The following is a 12,418-nucleotide window of genomic DNA, read 5'->3' as shown; positions in this document are numbered from 1 at the left end:
CTCCCGCGAGCCCCAGGCCCACCGGCGGTGGTGGCGCACAATTATTACGTCACAGCCGGCGAACAGCGCCGCCGCGGCCACCACGCGCCTAGTCCCGCCTGCGCGAGAGCGCAGACGCCACGGGACCGTCCCGCCCATGACCCCCACGCCTGCGCACACCCGCTTAACCTGAGCCGTGCGGGGCGGTGCCTCCACTCGCTCTTTTGCGCCTGCGTGTCCCGTGCCGCTCTCCCGCCCTTCGCCCCCGCGCTGCGTAGCCCTGCGTTCCACGCGCCGCCGGGCTTGAGCTGAGGACTCTGACGCCTCGGTTCAGTGAGACGTCTCGGTCCAGTGAGGCGCTTCGGTGGAGGGCCGGGAGGGCCGGGAGATCCTGGTACGGGGACGGAGCTGAGGCACAGCAGCATGGGAAATGGATCCGAGGTTCCATTTATTCTCTTTTATTTTTTTTTTTCTTTTATTTTTTAACTTTAGGCAGGGCTTGCGCAGAAAGGAGAGATCAGAGGAGTGATACAGGATCAGGACTAGGGCGTACGATTTATCCGAGGCTCCCCGGCTCCCCTCCCAGTCCAGAGAGGCTTAGAGTGGCCTGCCGGCGCCAGGGCAGTGGAGAGCGTGAAAGGCAAAAGTTGGCACCCAAAGAGTAATGATGTGGCTGCAAGGGCACCGTCGTCGTTGGGCACCTTCTGCAGACGGGCGCATAATAATTACACCTCTGGAGTCAGTGATGGAAACTGGGCCCCAATAGATGGAGAGAGGAGAGTGAAGATGAGGCTTCTTGTCGAGTGGAGAGGCAGATACCTAGAGAGAGGTGTGGGGTAAAGAACCAGGAGTTTTCCTGAGTGGCGGAAGGAGTCGTGGCCATCTGCCAACAGGCAGGATCATTGTCTCAGATTGCCGCTAGATGGTGGTGCTGTTCTGGAAGCATTCCAGTGGGACCCAGAGCAAGTCTAGACAATGCCGGGCATTTCCCACCCCCGCCCAACTCCCTCAAGAATTTGGGGCTGGATGGAGACTAAGAGCAAGATATTCTACTACCTCTTTAATATCCATGAATTCAAAGTCCTGGGGGTGGGGTTGCGGGGGAGAAGGGAGGAAGGGAGAGTCATGAGCTGTCAAACCTGGGATTCCAGTCAAACCCAGAAGAGGCCTCTGTTCCTGACTGTTCCCTGTCTTGTCTAGTCAGCTCTTGGCTGTCTCCAAAATGAACCCACCCTGGTCTTCCAAGCTCAGAACCACCTTTTACAACACAATCACAGTTTCACAAGCCCCAGGAAGGTTCCATGTGGAGAGAGGCTAAGTTTCGCCCTTGCCCGGGGGATTATGACACTCAGGGTATCCCCCTGGTGTAAATGGAAGACACCTGAGAAAAGGGAGAAAAGAGATGCTCAGTGAAGCACGGCCATAAAGATACTCTGATGTTTCACCCTCCCTTCTCCAGCTCAACCTTGTTTCTGCCTCCTGTAAGGACCAAGGTATTCGGTCCTTCACTCCTCAGCTCTGCCTCTACACCCACGCTTCTTCACCCCCTGCTGTAGCCCCCCAACCAGTGCCCCCAGGTCAGAGATCCCCTGCTCTCCTCGCATCCACCCTCAACTGCTCACCCACCTCTCAGGCTCTCACCTGCGCTGTAACAGCTATTGTAGGCCCAGTCAGGGTTGGAGGGCATGCTTCGTATACATCGGAATAGAGTCTCCTGCCTTCCCTGGCCCTCCCGGGATACCACCTGACCCATGGTGAAAGTCACATCATGAAACAAGACCTGGCAGGGAAGGGAGGAGATGAAGAAAACGGGATAGTGTGGCTCGCGTCTGGGCAGCCTCAGGAGCCCTGACAAGGGAGCCGAGGAATGAAGAAGTGCCCTCTAAGTTGGGTATCCATAGGGGTTGGGAACCCTCAGTGCTGGGGCATAAGGCTTTGGGAGAACAGGCCTCCAGGCCCTCAGGTGAGGCTCAGGGGATGTTTGGGGTTACCTGGCTGTACAGCAGATAAATTCCAGCATCCCAGACTCGAATGACATATCCTTGGGCCTCCAGGCCTCTCCCACGCCAGAGAGCTGGTTGCCACATCACCTCTGTCACATCAGAGTCCTCTGGAGGCAAGGAGTGTGGCAGTCAGGGTTTCTGTGCACACTCAGACACTTTCTGCTCTAAGGTTCTCTTGGGCCCAGGTGCCAGGCCCACAGTTCCTAGATTTTGCCTCTCCTCAAAAGCCATTATTGAAAATAGTGCTCACCCTTGGAGGTGATGTTAACGGGAACAAGATGAAGGACTGAGCGCTTCTCTGGGGAGAGAAGGAGGAAATCTCAGCAGCGCCCACCTACCCCCGTTGCCCTGTTGTCAGCCCTCCACCCTCACCCCTGGCTCAGGGTCTCAGTCTCCAAATCCCGGTGCTGCTTGATCACCTCCCACCCCTGCTGCACCCCGGGGGCCTCACTCTTCTGTTTTACTGCTCTCCTTCTCCGGGATCTCTCCCCATTCTCCCGGGCTTCCACGCCATCAGAGCTCTGCTCATGGAAAGAGGGTCAGGGTTAGGCTGAGATGCAAGGGTCCCAGAAAGCCTTTCCCCCAGGCCTCCCCCGCCCCGGGAATGCCTCACATCTCTCCTGCACCTTTCCCCAGCAACCTGAGTCTTGGTGCTGGCTGTCCTCCAGGATCTGTTAGGTACGAGAAGCATTAATCTTTAACAATTTCCTTTCCTGAAATGGTTGCTCCCTTGACCTCCAAACCTGGGACCCTCTCTTGCACCCACTGAAAACTTTGCAGACCAGGCGGCTGGAACCAAGAGGCCTGGAGACCACCCTGCCACCCATCCTTCTCTCCCAGACACCCTTCTCCCCCAGACACCCTTCTCCCCTCACTCACCTGCTCCCGGGGGCTCAGCCACAGATACCCTTCCCCCTTCTCGGAGGGCCCTCCGGTCCTCTGCAGCCGGCTCACCTCTCTCCTTAAGGTCTGCAGCTCTGTTTGTTGGGTCAGCAGAACCATGGCACAAGCCACAGCCCCCAGAGCCGCCCCCCAACTCAACCAGAGGGCAACTGAGAGTGCCGGCTCTCGGACTGGGCCCCCCATGTCTCCCGGGGGCCCTTTGGGGGCTAGTAAAGAAGGAGATGAGGTCGGCATGAGCTGGGGACCCTGCCAACAGCTGTAGCCTCAGGAGTTGGGTAGCAAGGAGGTGACGGGGAGGGTCGGCGTGCAGGCAGCGGTGCAGAAGGGAGGAAGGGTGTTACGCAAGGGAGAAATAAAAAGGAACTTGAGAATAAAAAGGAGGGAGGCAGAAAGCAAGCTCGGGGCACTGTTGGTGCTCCTGGCACCCCGCTGCAGGGCCAGTGTTGTCCTGAGACCCCTCACCCTCCTCCAGCCTCAGGAGAATTGGTTGTCAGTCTCTCTAAGAAGGACAGGGCTGCCAGTGACACCCAGGAGGAGCGGCCAGAGCACAGGAACCCCAGGGCGGCCCCAGAAGCGGGGGAGGGAAGGTTGGCTGGCTATGGGGCATGGTGCCAGGAGCCGGGATGGAGGGACGAGCTGGGCAGCATTGAGGGTCAAGGGGTGAGAGTGGAAGACCCTCTGGCCCGGGCACAGGCGAGATCTCTGGGGCAGTTTGCTGAGAGAGACCAAAGGTGGGAAAGAAGGGGAGGGCGTCAGTGGGGAGGAGAACCAGGGTCGCGGAAGCAAGAAACTGGCTGAGTTCTGGGGTTAAGGCCAGGCCGGGTGTGTTGGAATAAGGCCTGCACTACTCCCTGTGTGCTGAACTTGGCAGGCAGGACTTCCTGTTTCCCAAGAAAAGCTCTTACATAAGGCTCTGGACAAAGAGAGAAAGAGACAGCCCAAGCCCCCTGCCACTGTAGGATTCCTCCCTGGCCCCAAGGACGCAGGTGTCCGTGTTCCCAGGCCCTGGCGTCCCGCTTCCTGCCCCTGAGCCCCCATGCTGGGCCTGCTCCCACCCCGCGTCCCAGCCAGGGCTTGTGCCAGCACCTGCTGAAGTCTCCGAGGCTGCCAGGAGGAAGGGCCGCTGTTCCTCCCAGCCCAGGGATTCCCCGCAGGAGGAAGCCCGCCTCCTATAGGTAAATGAGGCCGCTTCTGCTGGACCTTGGGCAGAGGATTGATTTTTTTTCCTGGCAGTTTGCCTTTCGACTCTCTGCTCATGCTTCGGCGTTAGAGGCATGTAGGTCCCCACTCCCAAGCCTGGACATTGCCCTGGAATTCCGGGCGTCCTGCCCCCCACTCCCCAATTCCCAGACCCCCTTTGCATGGCCCTCAGCTACCCCGAGGATGTCCCCTAAGGCCCAATAAAGAGAGCGACCATGACTTATTCTCTTTAATATCCATTTATCAACATTTTGTCACAATAATAATAAAAATAATATCTGTTTTTAAAATCCACAGGGAATTATCAGGGGAGGAATTATGTCTTGGTCTCTTACCCCTCACATTCGGGAACTCCTGGCCTAGTCCCAGTCTCTCTGGCATCCAGCCCCTCTTAGTGCCTGAAGAGGGGTATTCAGGACCCATCGTCACCCAGAGTACAGTAAACTCAGTGTCCTGGGGGGCTGCAGCCAGGGTGGGGAGTCAGGAGATAAATGGGGGTTTGGGAGCTAGTGAGGTGGAGAGCTGGAGGTGTGGGGAGCTGTCAGAGACGAGGGGACTATTTCTGTGGCATGGCCGTCTCTTGAGTGTGCCCTGGCAGCCTACAGAGGGAGAGGCAGTTCTGGGGGAGGAGCCGCTCAGGGTGGGCAGAGGGGACTGGGGTGCTCAGAGAGCTGCCTTGGGGAGCCAGCGGCTTTGGCAAACCATCGGGAGACCAGGGCCCCTTCAGTGAACTTGGAAGAGTCCAAAGTAGGTGAGGAAGGGGGCAGCCTTGAGATGGGCCCAGGGGAGGGTGCGGATCCGCAGGGAGGACCCTGGCCGCAGGGGCAACAGCCCGGACACCTGGCAGAGACGGAGCTGGGGCCCGAGGGAACTGGCCGCTGTGGCTGAGAACTCCTCCAGGCAGCGCAGGGCCAGCATGTCATCCACCAGCAGGTCCAGCTTCAGGTAGACAGCCTTCCCCTCATCAAAGTGCACCTGGGGGGTGGGGGAGGGGGGTGGGGGGTGGGGGGCGGAGTCCAGGCCTCTGCTAGCCCTGGGCTCCTGTCCAGTCCAGACCCCAAGCTCCTCCTCCCCCACCTTTAACTTGCCCCCACCCCTTAAGCCCAGCCCTTCTCCCTCAGTTCCTGCTCTACCCGTGGAGCCAGGTGGGGCTTACCTGACAGTACAGGTAGTACAGCCCAGCCCGGGTGACCATAAATTGCCCGCTCTGGCGGTCATAGCGCAGTGGGTTGGAGCTGTTGATTTTGGCCTCTTCCCAGCCACTCACCGTCCCGTCCACACCTGAATGTGGATGTTCAGAGACAGGGGGAAATCCCTTTATAGAACTTTCTCACACTTCCCACCCACTGAGTTTATAAACATTTGGGCCTACCTTACCCAGAAGATATCTAGAGGGCCCAGGGCAAGGGAGGCGCCAGGGCCTAGGGAGCTGGGAGTGAAATAGGAAGTTCGGTGAAGAAACCCAACGTATATGACCAGAACCAAACAGGGCAAGTTGTCACCAGCCACTTCTGGGGAGAAGAGGAGGATTGAAGAAGCATTGGGGGGCTTTTATAGTTTGTGTCTGTATTGTTTGCTCTTCTACTTGGAGAATGTATCGATGCGTTACTTGAATCATACATTACTTGGATTATTAAAATTAAAAATAAGAGAAAAGGAAAATATGGGAAAACAAACTAAAAAGAGGGGAAAAAAGAAAAAAAATTAAAAATAATAAAATGGTACCCAAATGTCCATCCATTGATGAATGGATAAGGAAAATTGTGTTAAGTCCATACAATGAGATATGATTCAGCCATCAAATGAAATGCAATAATGGGACTTCCCTGGCGGTCCAGTGGTTAAGACTCTGCACTTCCACTTCAGGGGTTGCGGGTTCGATCCTTGGCTGGGGAACTAAGATCCCACAAGCCACGCGCTGGGGCCAAGGGGGAAAAAAAAAAAAGAAATGGAATACTAATACATACTACAATATGGAGGAACCTTGAAAACATTATGCTAAGTGAAAGAAGCCAGTCACAAAGGATCACGTATTATATGATTTCTATGAAATGTCCAAGTAAGCAAATATATAGAGACAGAAAGTAGATTAGTGGTTGCTTAGGGCTCGGGGGATCATGGAAATATGGGGTGGCGGGTAAAGGGTACAGGGTTTCTTTCTGAGGTAATGAAAACTCTCTAAAATTACCGTAGTGACGATCTCACAACTCTGTGAATATACTAAAAACTTAATTGTACACTTTAAACAGGGGAATTATATCGAATGTGAATTATATCTCAATAAAGCTGTTACCAAAAAAGTCTAGAGTGAGGGTAATTGCAAATTGTAAAGAAGATAAATATTCAAATGACAGAGCAGGGTCTCAAGTGGCTTCCCAGGTCCTCTATGGGCTGCCCCTGTTTACCTCTCGCATCTAATCTCACACATTCCTCCAAGTCACAAGCCTCTAGCCGCTCCGGCCCACTTTCTGTTCCTGCGGTGCACCAAGCTCATTGTTTCCACAGGGCTTTTACTGCTCTTCCCTCCCCACAGGATTCCTCCCCTGCCTGGCCCCTTCTGTCAGACTGGTCCCTCTGAGAGACCTCCCCGGTCCTCCCAGCCTGAAATAGCTCATCTCCAATAATCTCTCCTCCACTCACCCCGTTTCTCTCACAGCAGTCACCAAGGAGGGAAATCATTTTATTTCCTTCTGTGATAGTTTGGGGTCTGACTCCCCCAGGGGACAGAGGTATTGGTCTTGTTGCTGCACCCCAGCCCCTGGAGCTGGGCCTGCCCTGAGTGGGCACCAAGCACACGCTGGTGGGAAGATAGAGGGAAGGAGGTGGCCGTGGCAACAGCTCTCTCTTGTTTGGGTCCATGGGCCACTCTCCAGGGCTTCATTGGCTTCATCTCAGTAGCCCGGCCAGCTTCCTTCCCCAGCAGCCTCACCCTCTGCCTGCTCCGGTGCGCTATCCTTGTTGCTTTCTCAAGGAGAACATAATGCTCGCTGGGCATTTTCATCCCCACCTAGGGGTTCCCTTGGCCTTTATTTTGCAGACTCCAACCTGAGCCTCGAGCCCTGCCCTTTCCTGCCCCTCCTGACACTGCTACCTGCCTGCCATCAGAATAGCCCCTGGCACCTCACACTCACCTAGATCAAAACTGAGCCTGAAAAACAAAACCCAAAACTGAGCCTGGTCCTCCCCTGTCCCAAATGTGCTTGACTGTCTGCATTCCACATTGGGTTCCTGGTTCTACCTCTTACCAGGCACCCAAGCCACTCTCTCCTTTACCAGTTTCATTCACTGATCACCAGTTTCTAGCTATTCTGCCACCTAAACGGCTCTGTCTCCCTCCCTGGTCTGGCCCCTGCCACTTCTCACTGGGACTCTTCCCAGCCTGCTTCCTCTTTGGACTCCCTGTTTCCAGTCTCGCCTGGTCCAGTTTACTGGCTACGCGACACAGAGCCACAGAGTGACGCTTCTCAAATGCAGATGCGAGCCTGCCTCTCTTGTTTTGACCTCAGGATAACTTCCAGATTCCATTTGTGACCTGGCTCCATATTCTTCTCCGGCCTCACCCCATGTTGCTCTTCTAGTTCTGTCTCGTCAGCCACATCGCGCTGCTCCGGTCCCCCAGCCTCATCATACTCTTGGCAGACTCGGGGCTTTTGCACAAGTGGCCCCTGCCCCCCCGTCCATCTCACACTCACACTTCAAGGCCCACACCTTCCTAGGGAAGGAGTCCCTTACCCCATTGTAAAGTGGTCTCCTCTGTGCCGCCACGCGCCTCTGGCTACTTTCTTTATTGTTGTTGTTGTATCACATTGTAATTTACAAATTTATATGCTTGTCTCTTCTCCTGGACAGCAATTCCTTGTAAAGAGGTCTGGGTATTATTCACTGTGGGCACCTAGCCGGGTCCTTACAAACAGTGGGATCTCAGGGCATGTGTGTTGAGTCAACGAATGAATGAATGTCTGGGTAACCGCTGAAATAAATGGTCCATACAGAAAGGAGGAAGGTGGCCTGGGGCAGGAAGAGTAGGGGGAGAGAAGGAGAGAGGGCATTCCTGGCTAGGGAACCAGTTTGAGCTGGTTGTGGCTAAGGGCATGGCGTGTCTGGGACCGTGGTGTCACTCAGTTTCACAATCACAACTCATTCCTTACTGCATGGCAGTTGTCCTTCTTTCCCCCACTACGCTTGCTTTAGCACCATCTCTCTTGCCGCTGTCTCCCTCGTTCTCCAGAGGACCTAGAAGTCATCAGATAAGGGCTCCCCACCTCCTGCCACCGAAACCACAAACCAACCTGTTCTCATGTTTGCCATTGAGCCTCTTATGGTGATGGGATGATGTGTCCTCTCCTCCTTCTGGAACCCACCCCCTCCCACCTTCTTGATGTTGCCCTGCAGGTTTCCCCAGCCATGCACCAGCAGTTGCCTCTCACACAATGTCTGGAACACAAGCACACACTAGCTGGGTTCAAATCCTGGCTCCACCTCTTCGTATCATCATGACCCGTACAAGTTACATCATCTCTACCTCTGTAAAATGGAGATGATCGGATTATCTTCCTTTCAGGACTGTTTCGAGGATTAGATGAGATTAAACACTGAATAAGAATTAGCTAAGACTCATGCAGTATTGTTTATCACTAAAAAGACCAAACTTTTCCTTGATTCACATCCTCCTCTACCTCCTGGCCCATTTCTCTGCTCCTGTCACAGAGAAACTTCTGGAAAGGGTTGTCACTGTCTCCGATTCCTAGTTCCCATTTTCTCTTAACCTAATCCAGGCTGGCTTCCATCCTAACCACACCACTGACACCGCCCTTGTCAAGGTCACCAGTTGACTTTTAATGTTACCAAACCCAGCGGTCATTTGTCTGTTCTCATCTCATGTGACTGGTCATCTGCACTCAACACAGACAGCCGCATCCTCCTTCTTAAAACTGTGTCCCCCCCGAGACTCCAGGACACCACCCTCCCTGGGTTTCTTCCCCTCTCTCTGGCTGCTTCTCAGTCTCTGCTGGGTTCTCCTCCTCTGCTCCACTTGTAAAGGTCCAAGAGCCTCAGGGCTTCACTTGTGGAGCCCGTCTTTCCCCTAGGTGTCTCATCCAGACCTATAGCTTTAAATACCCCCATCTGGTGAGGACTCCTGACCCTACACATCCTGCCCAGGATGTGTGCTCTACCGTGTGCAGCCATCTATCTGTGAAACTCACTCGTTTATTATTATGCATCCACTTAGTTATTATTAGATCTCAAATTCAATTATTAATTTACACACCTCACAACCTATTTCCTCCCTGGTTAACCCCCATTTTAATAAATGGACCATTATTCTCAAAGATGCCCAAGTTAAAAATCTAGAAATCATTTCTGATTCCCCCCTCTCCCTTATCCTTCTCATCCCCACAGCAAACCCTATCTTCAAGCCACACGCTGAATCCATCTACTTCTCTCCATCTCTGCTGCCAGACCCCTAGACTAAGCCACTCTCATGTCTTGCCTCCTGACCTCTCACATGGAAGAGCATTCCAGGTGAGAGAACAGGATGTGCAAAGTCCAGACGAGGCACGCTGATGGGGAGGGGGTGTCAGCCCAACAAATGTGGAGAAGGCATAAGGGTGTGCCAGGAAAATAGGCTGAGACCAGACCAGGGAGAGGCTGCAATCCAAGCAGAAAAGCAACAGAATAATGGAAGGCGGGCTTCAGGGGGGCCTAGCTTAGCAACACAGGTGGGACAGAGTAGGGGCGGGGAAAGTCTAGAATGGGGAAGGGACTGGAGAATGAGTTTGAGGTTCCGAGGTCATGGCGCTGAGGTGGGGAGTGGGGTAGGGATGGAAAAGAAGAGCAGAGACTGGAAACATTTGGAGAAAAATGATCAGAGCAAGAAGACTCTTGGAATATGGAGGGGAAAGAAGAGGAAAAAAAAAAATCAACGATGCTTCTTGGAGACAAGCGAGGGCTAAAGGATAAGCTGGGCTGGTGGTGTGGTGGGGGGAATCAGCCTGTGCTCTGGGAGGGGAAGGGGCCTCCCCCAGGGTCCTATGTCTGAGTCACGGAGAAAGTTCAGGTTCGGGAGCTGAGAGAAGCGAGCCCTAAGCACTTTCCTGAACTGGCTTCTGGGGTTCTGAGGCTGAAGGCGGGGATGAGGGTGGGAAGTCAAGGTTTTGGGGGGGCCCTTGTCTAGAAGGCCAGTGCTATGGAGGTCAGGGAAGAGCTCAGAGGTGGGGATGGGGTCTCACCCGCCTGCGCTCCGTCCTGTCCCGGTTGTGGGTGAACTGTAAGACACAGGAAAGGGTTGGTGAGCCCTGCCCTGCCCCTCTGCCACCCCTTCTCCCTGGGCATGGCTCACGGTCACCCACCTTCATAGTGGGCTGCAATCGCTCTGCGCGCCCGTGGTTTCCGGCCTTTAGGTGCTGAGAATCAAAGAAAGACAGATGGGCAAAGCAGTCCCCACGTCTAGAGGGGCCAGGAGCGGCTCTCTCAGCCCCATCCCCCTCAAAACCCTGGCATCCTTATTCTCGTCCAGACTCCTGGCCTCAGAACCTCAGGCCTTATCTTCCTCCATAGGTAGAGCCGCTGATAACTTATTATCCAAGCTGGGATGCTTCTGAGAGCAATAGGGGTGTTACTAATCGTCGCTCTGAGCCAACAGGTGTCAGCCAGGACAGCCCCCTGCAAACCCGGATACGTGGCCACACGGTCACCCCAGTCATAAGGCTCTTTGCTTCTTGGGCTTCAGGCCTCTGACTCCCCCACCTCATCTTCATCAGGACCCCAGGGGTTCTCCTAATTCCTGGCCATCCCACCTTCATATCTGGGGTAGGGTCTGAAGCGAGAAGCAGGTCTATGCCATGGAAGGAGCTTCAGAGGGAGGGTCTGAATTCTAGGTTCGAGTTTCCATGACTCTGAACCCCCCCTTTACTCTCAGTGCCTCAGTTTCTCTATCCGTAAATGAGGAGAATGGGTTTTGCTCTGCCTGCTTCACGGGGCTGTTATGATGAACAAGAGCAATAATGAGTCCAGAAGCCACCACAGACCAGCCGCTATTATTATTCCTGAGGTTGGGATAAAGGGCTGCTCACCACTCCTGCGAGGCCGAACCAGTTTCAGGAAAGGCAGGGTATCCTGGCGCTCCTCTCTCTGGGGATTCAGGTCCTAGGGACATTAAGGGCAGGGCTAAACCAGGATCTTGTCAGGGACTCCCAGAGACATAAACTGAGACCGACAGGGGGCCCGTCACGAGAGGCCCCAGCCAGCAAGAGGCACAGAAGTCTTAGGGAGGGACCGAGCCTCTCAGCCAAGAGTGGCCAGGGCCACGAGGAGGCAAGCTCCAGGATCAGGCCGCAGCCCTCGCCCCCCTTCCCACAACCAGCCACATCCCCCTATTCTGCTCCGCCCAACCAGCCATTGGTACACTGCACACACGCCCACACCCAGTCAGCATGCACAGTGGGTACACGCACCACACACACACAGCCAGCATCCCTCTCCCACGCAGACTCCCACACACTCGCACTTCCACCACAGCCACTAAACGCTTCGTACTCGGCTGACACAAGCGCGGCACAAACCCCTCACACACAGTTGTCACCCTCTCTCTCACGTACCCGTGCCCCACGGCGCGGCTGGTGCACACCCCCGCACACTGCTGGCACAACCGGGGCACACCCTGCACCCTCAGCCGGCACACACTTCCCATGCCCAGCAGCCCGAGGCCAGCACCCACCCCCACTCACCAGCGGGTCGGGGTCCTCCTCTGCCACCAGCTCCCCCTGGGAAGGCTCCTGCTGGGAAGGAGGCAGCGTCACCCTGTCCTTCTCCACCTGACATCTCACCCTCCACCCATCTTCCTGGCCCCCTGCCCTCGGCCCACCCGGCCCCGTCAGCTGCTCGGCAGAGTCCGCTCCTGATCTGCCCAGGGAGGGGTGTGCAGGCGGGCCTCACCTGGGCAGACAGCGATGCCCGGCTCCCCAGGCTGACCACGGCCAGCAGGAGGCCAAGGCAGGCCAGCGCCAGGCCCAGGCCCAGCACGAGCGGGGCCAGCAGGGCGGTGCCCGGCTCCCCCCGGCGCCCCCTCCGCCTCTGGCTCCGACGGGCGGCCATGGGGGCGGGGGGCTGTGCCTGCCTCACCGCCCCCCCATCCCGGGACCCGAGGGATCGGGGGAGGGGGAGCCGGCGGGCGGATCGGGCTGGAGAGAGGGAGGGGCCAGGGAAACGGGGCGGGAGGGGGTGTGTGTGTGTGATGAGGACAGGAAGCCGGACACTGTGTGTGAGATTAAACTCCGAGCCCGGCCGAGAGCAGTGCACGGAGCGGGACGCGCGCCGCTCCGCGTGCAGACCAC

General features: G+C 55.8%; 2 protein-coding genes across 6 annotated transcripts; both read right to left on the bottom strand.

The window, feature by feature from the left end:
- Nucleotides 1-1,025: 1,025 nt before the first annotated feature.
- TNFSF13 (TNF superfamily member 13) lies at nucleotides 1,026-3,173 on the bottom strand. Of its 5 annotated transcripts, none has more exons than XM_065896420.1 (6): nucleotides 2,862-3,173; nucleotides 2,434-2,503; nucleotides 2,233-2,280; nucleotides 1,971-2,089; nucleotides 1,621-1,759; nucleotides 1,026-1,360 (listed from the first exon to the last, which is right to left on the bottom strand). In XM_065896420.1, the coding sequence occupies exons 1-6, from the start codon at nucleotides 3,117-3,119 to the stop codon at nucleotides 1,251-1,253; spliced, it is 744 nt and encodes a 247-aa protein (XP_065752492.1). In that variant the 5' UTR covers nucleotides 3,120-3,173; the 3' UTR covers nucleotides 1,026-1,250. The 5 variants fall into 5 exon arrangements, with proteins under 5 accessions (XP_065752492.1, XP_065752491.1, XP_065752493.1 ...); XM_065896419.1 differs by having other exon boundaries at nucleotides 1,251-1,360; nucleotides 2,434-2,506; nucleotides 2,862-3,119; XM_065896421.1 differs by lacking the exon at nucleotides 2,233-2,280 and having other exon boundaries at nucleotides 1,251-1,360; nucleotides 2,862-3,119.
- A 1,126-nt stretch (nucleotides 3,174-4,299) lies between these two features.
- Nucleotides 4,300-12,255, bottom strand: TNFSF12 (TNF superfamily member 12). The gene is made up of 7 exons (XM_065896418.1): nucleotides 12,021-12,255; nucleotides 11,813-11,860; nucleotides 11,159-11,231; nucleotides 10,436-10,489; nucleotides 10,316-10,351; nucleotides 5,242-5,366; nucleotides 4,300-5,060 (listed from the first exon to the last, which is right to left on the bottom strand). The coding sequence occupies exons 1-7, from the start codon at nucleotides 12,177-12,179 to the stop codon at nucleotides 4,809-4,811; spliced, it is 747 nt and encodes a 248-aa protein (XP_065752490.1). The 5' UTR covers nucleotides 12,180-12,255; the 3' UTR covers nucleotides 4,300-4,808.
- Nucleotides 12,256-12,418: the final 163 nt, after the last annotated feature.

This window comes from Phocoena phocoena, chromosome 19, assembly GCF_963924675.1.
Source record: "Phocoena phocoena chromosome 19, mPhoPho1.1, whole genome shotgun sequence".
NCBI lineage: Eukaryota > Metazoa > Chordata > Mammalia > Artiodactyla > Phocoenidae > Phocoena > Phocoena phocoena.
Note: the sequence above shows the minus strand (reverse complement) of the source record. Positions and strands in the feature narration are given on the sequence as shown.

Excerpts from the sequence above, each read along its gene's own strand:
- TNFSF12 (XM_065896418.1), bottom strand. The coding sequence starts at position 12,179 with ATGGCCGCCCGTCGGAGCCAGAGGCGGAGGGGGCGCCGGGGGGAGCCG. Across the intron at positions 10,490-11,158 it reads GGTTCGGCCTCGCAGGAGTG|CACCTAAAGGCCGGAAACCA; the intron begins GTGAGCAGCCCT and ends TTTGATTCTCAG. Across the intron at positions 5,367-10,315 it reads ACAGGACGGAGCGCAGGCGG|GTGTGGACGGGACGGTGAGT; the intron begins GTGAGACCCCAT and ends ATCCACATTCAG.
- TNFSF13 (XM_065896419.1), bottom strand. The coding sequence starts at position 3,119 with ATGCCGACCTCATCTCCTTCTTTACTAGCCCCCAAAGGGCCCCCGGGA. Across the intron at positions 2,507-2,861 it reads GGCTGAGCCCCCGGGAGCAG|CAGAGCTCTGATGGCGTGGA; the intron begins GTGAGTGAGGGG and ends TCTTTCCATGAG. Across the intron at positions 1,760-1,970 it reads TTTATCTGCTGTACAGCCAG|GTCTTGTTTCATGATGTGAC; the intron begins GTAACCCCAAAC and ends CTTCCCTGCCAG.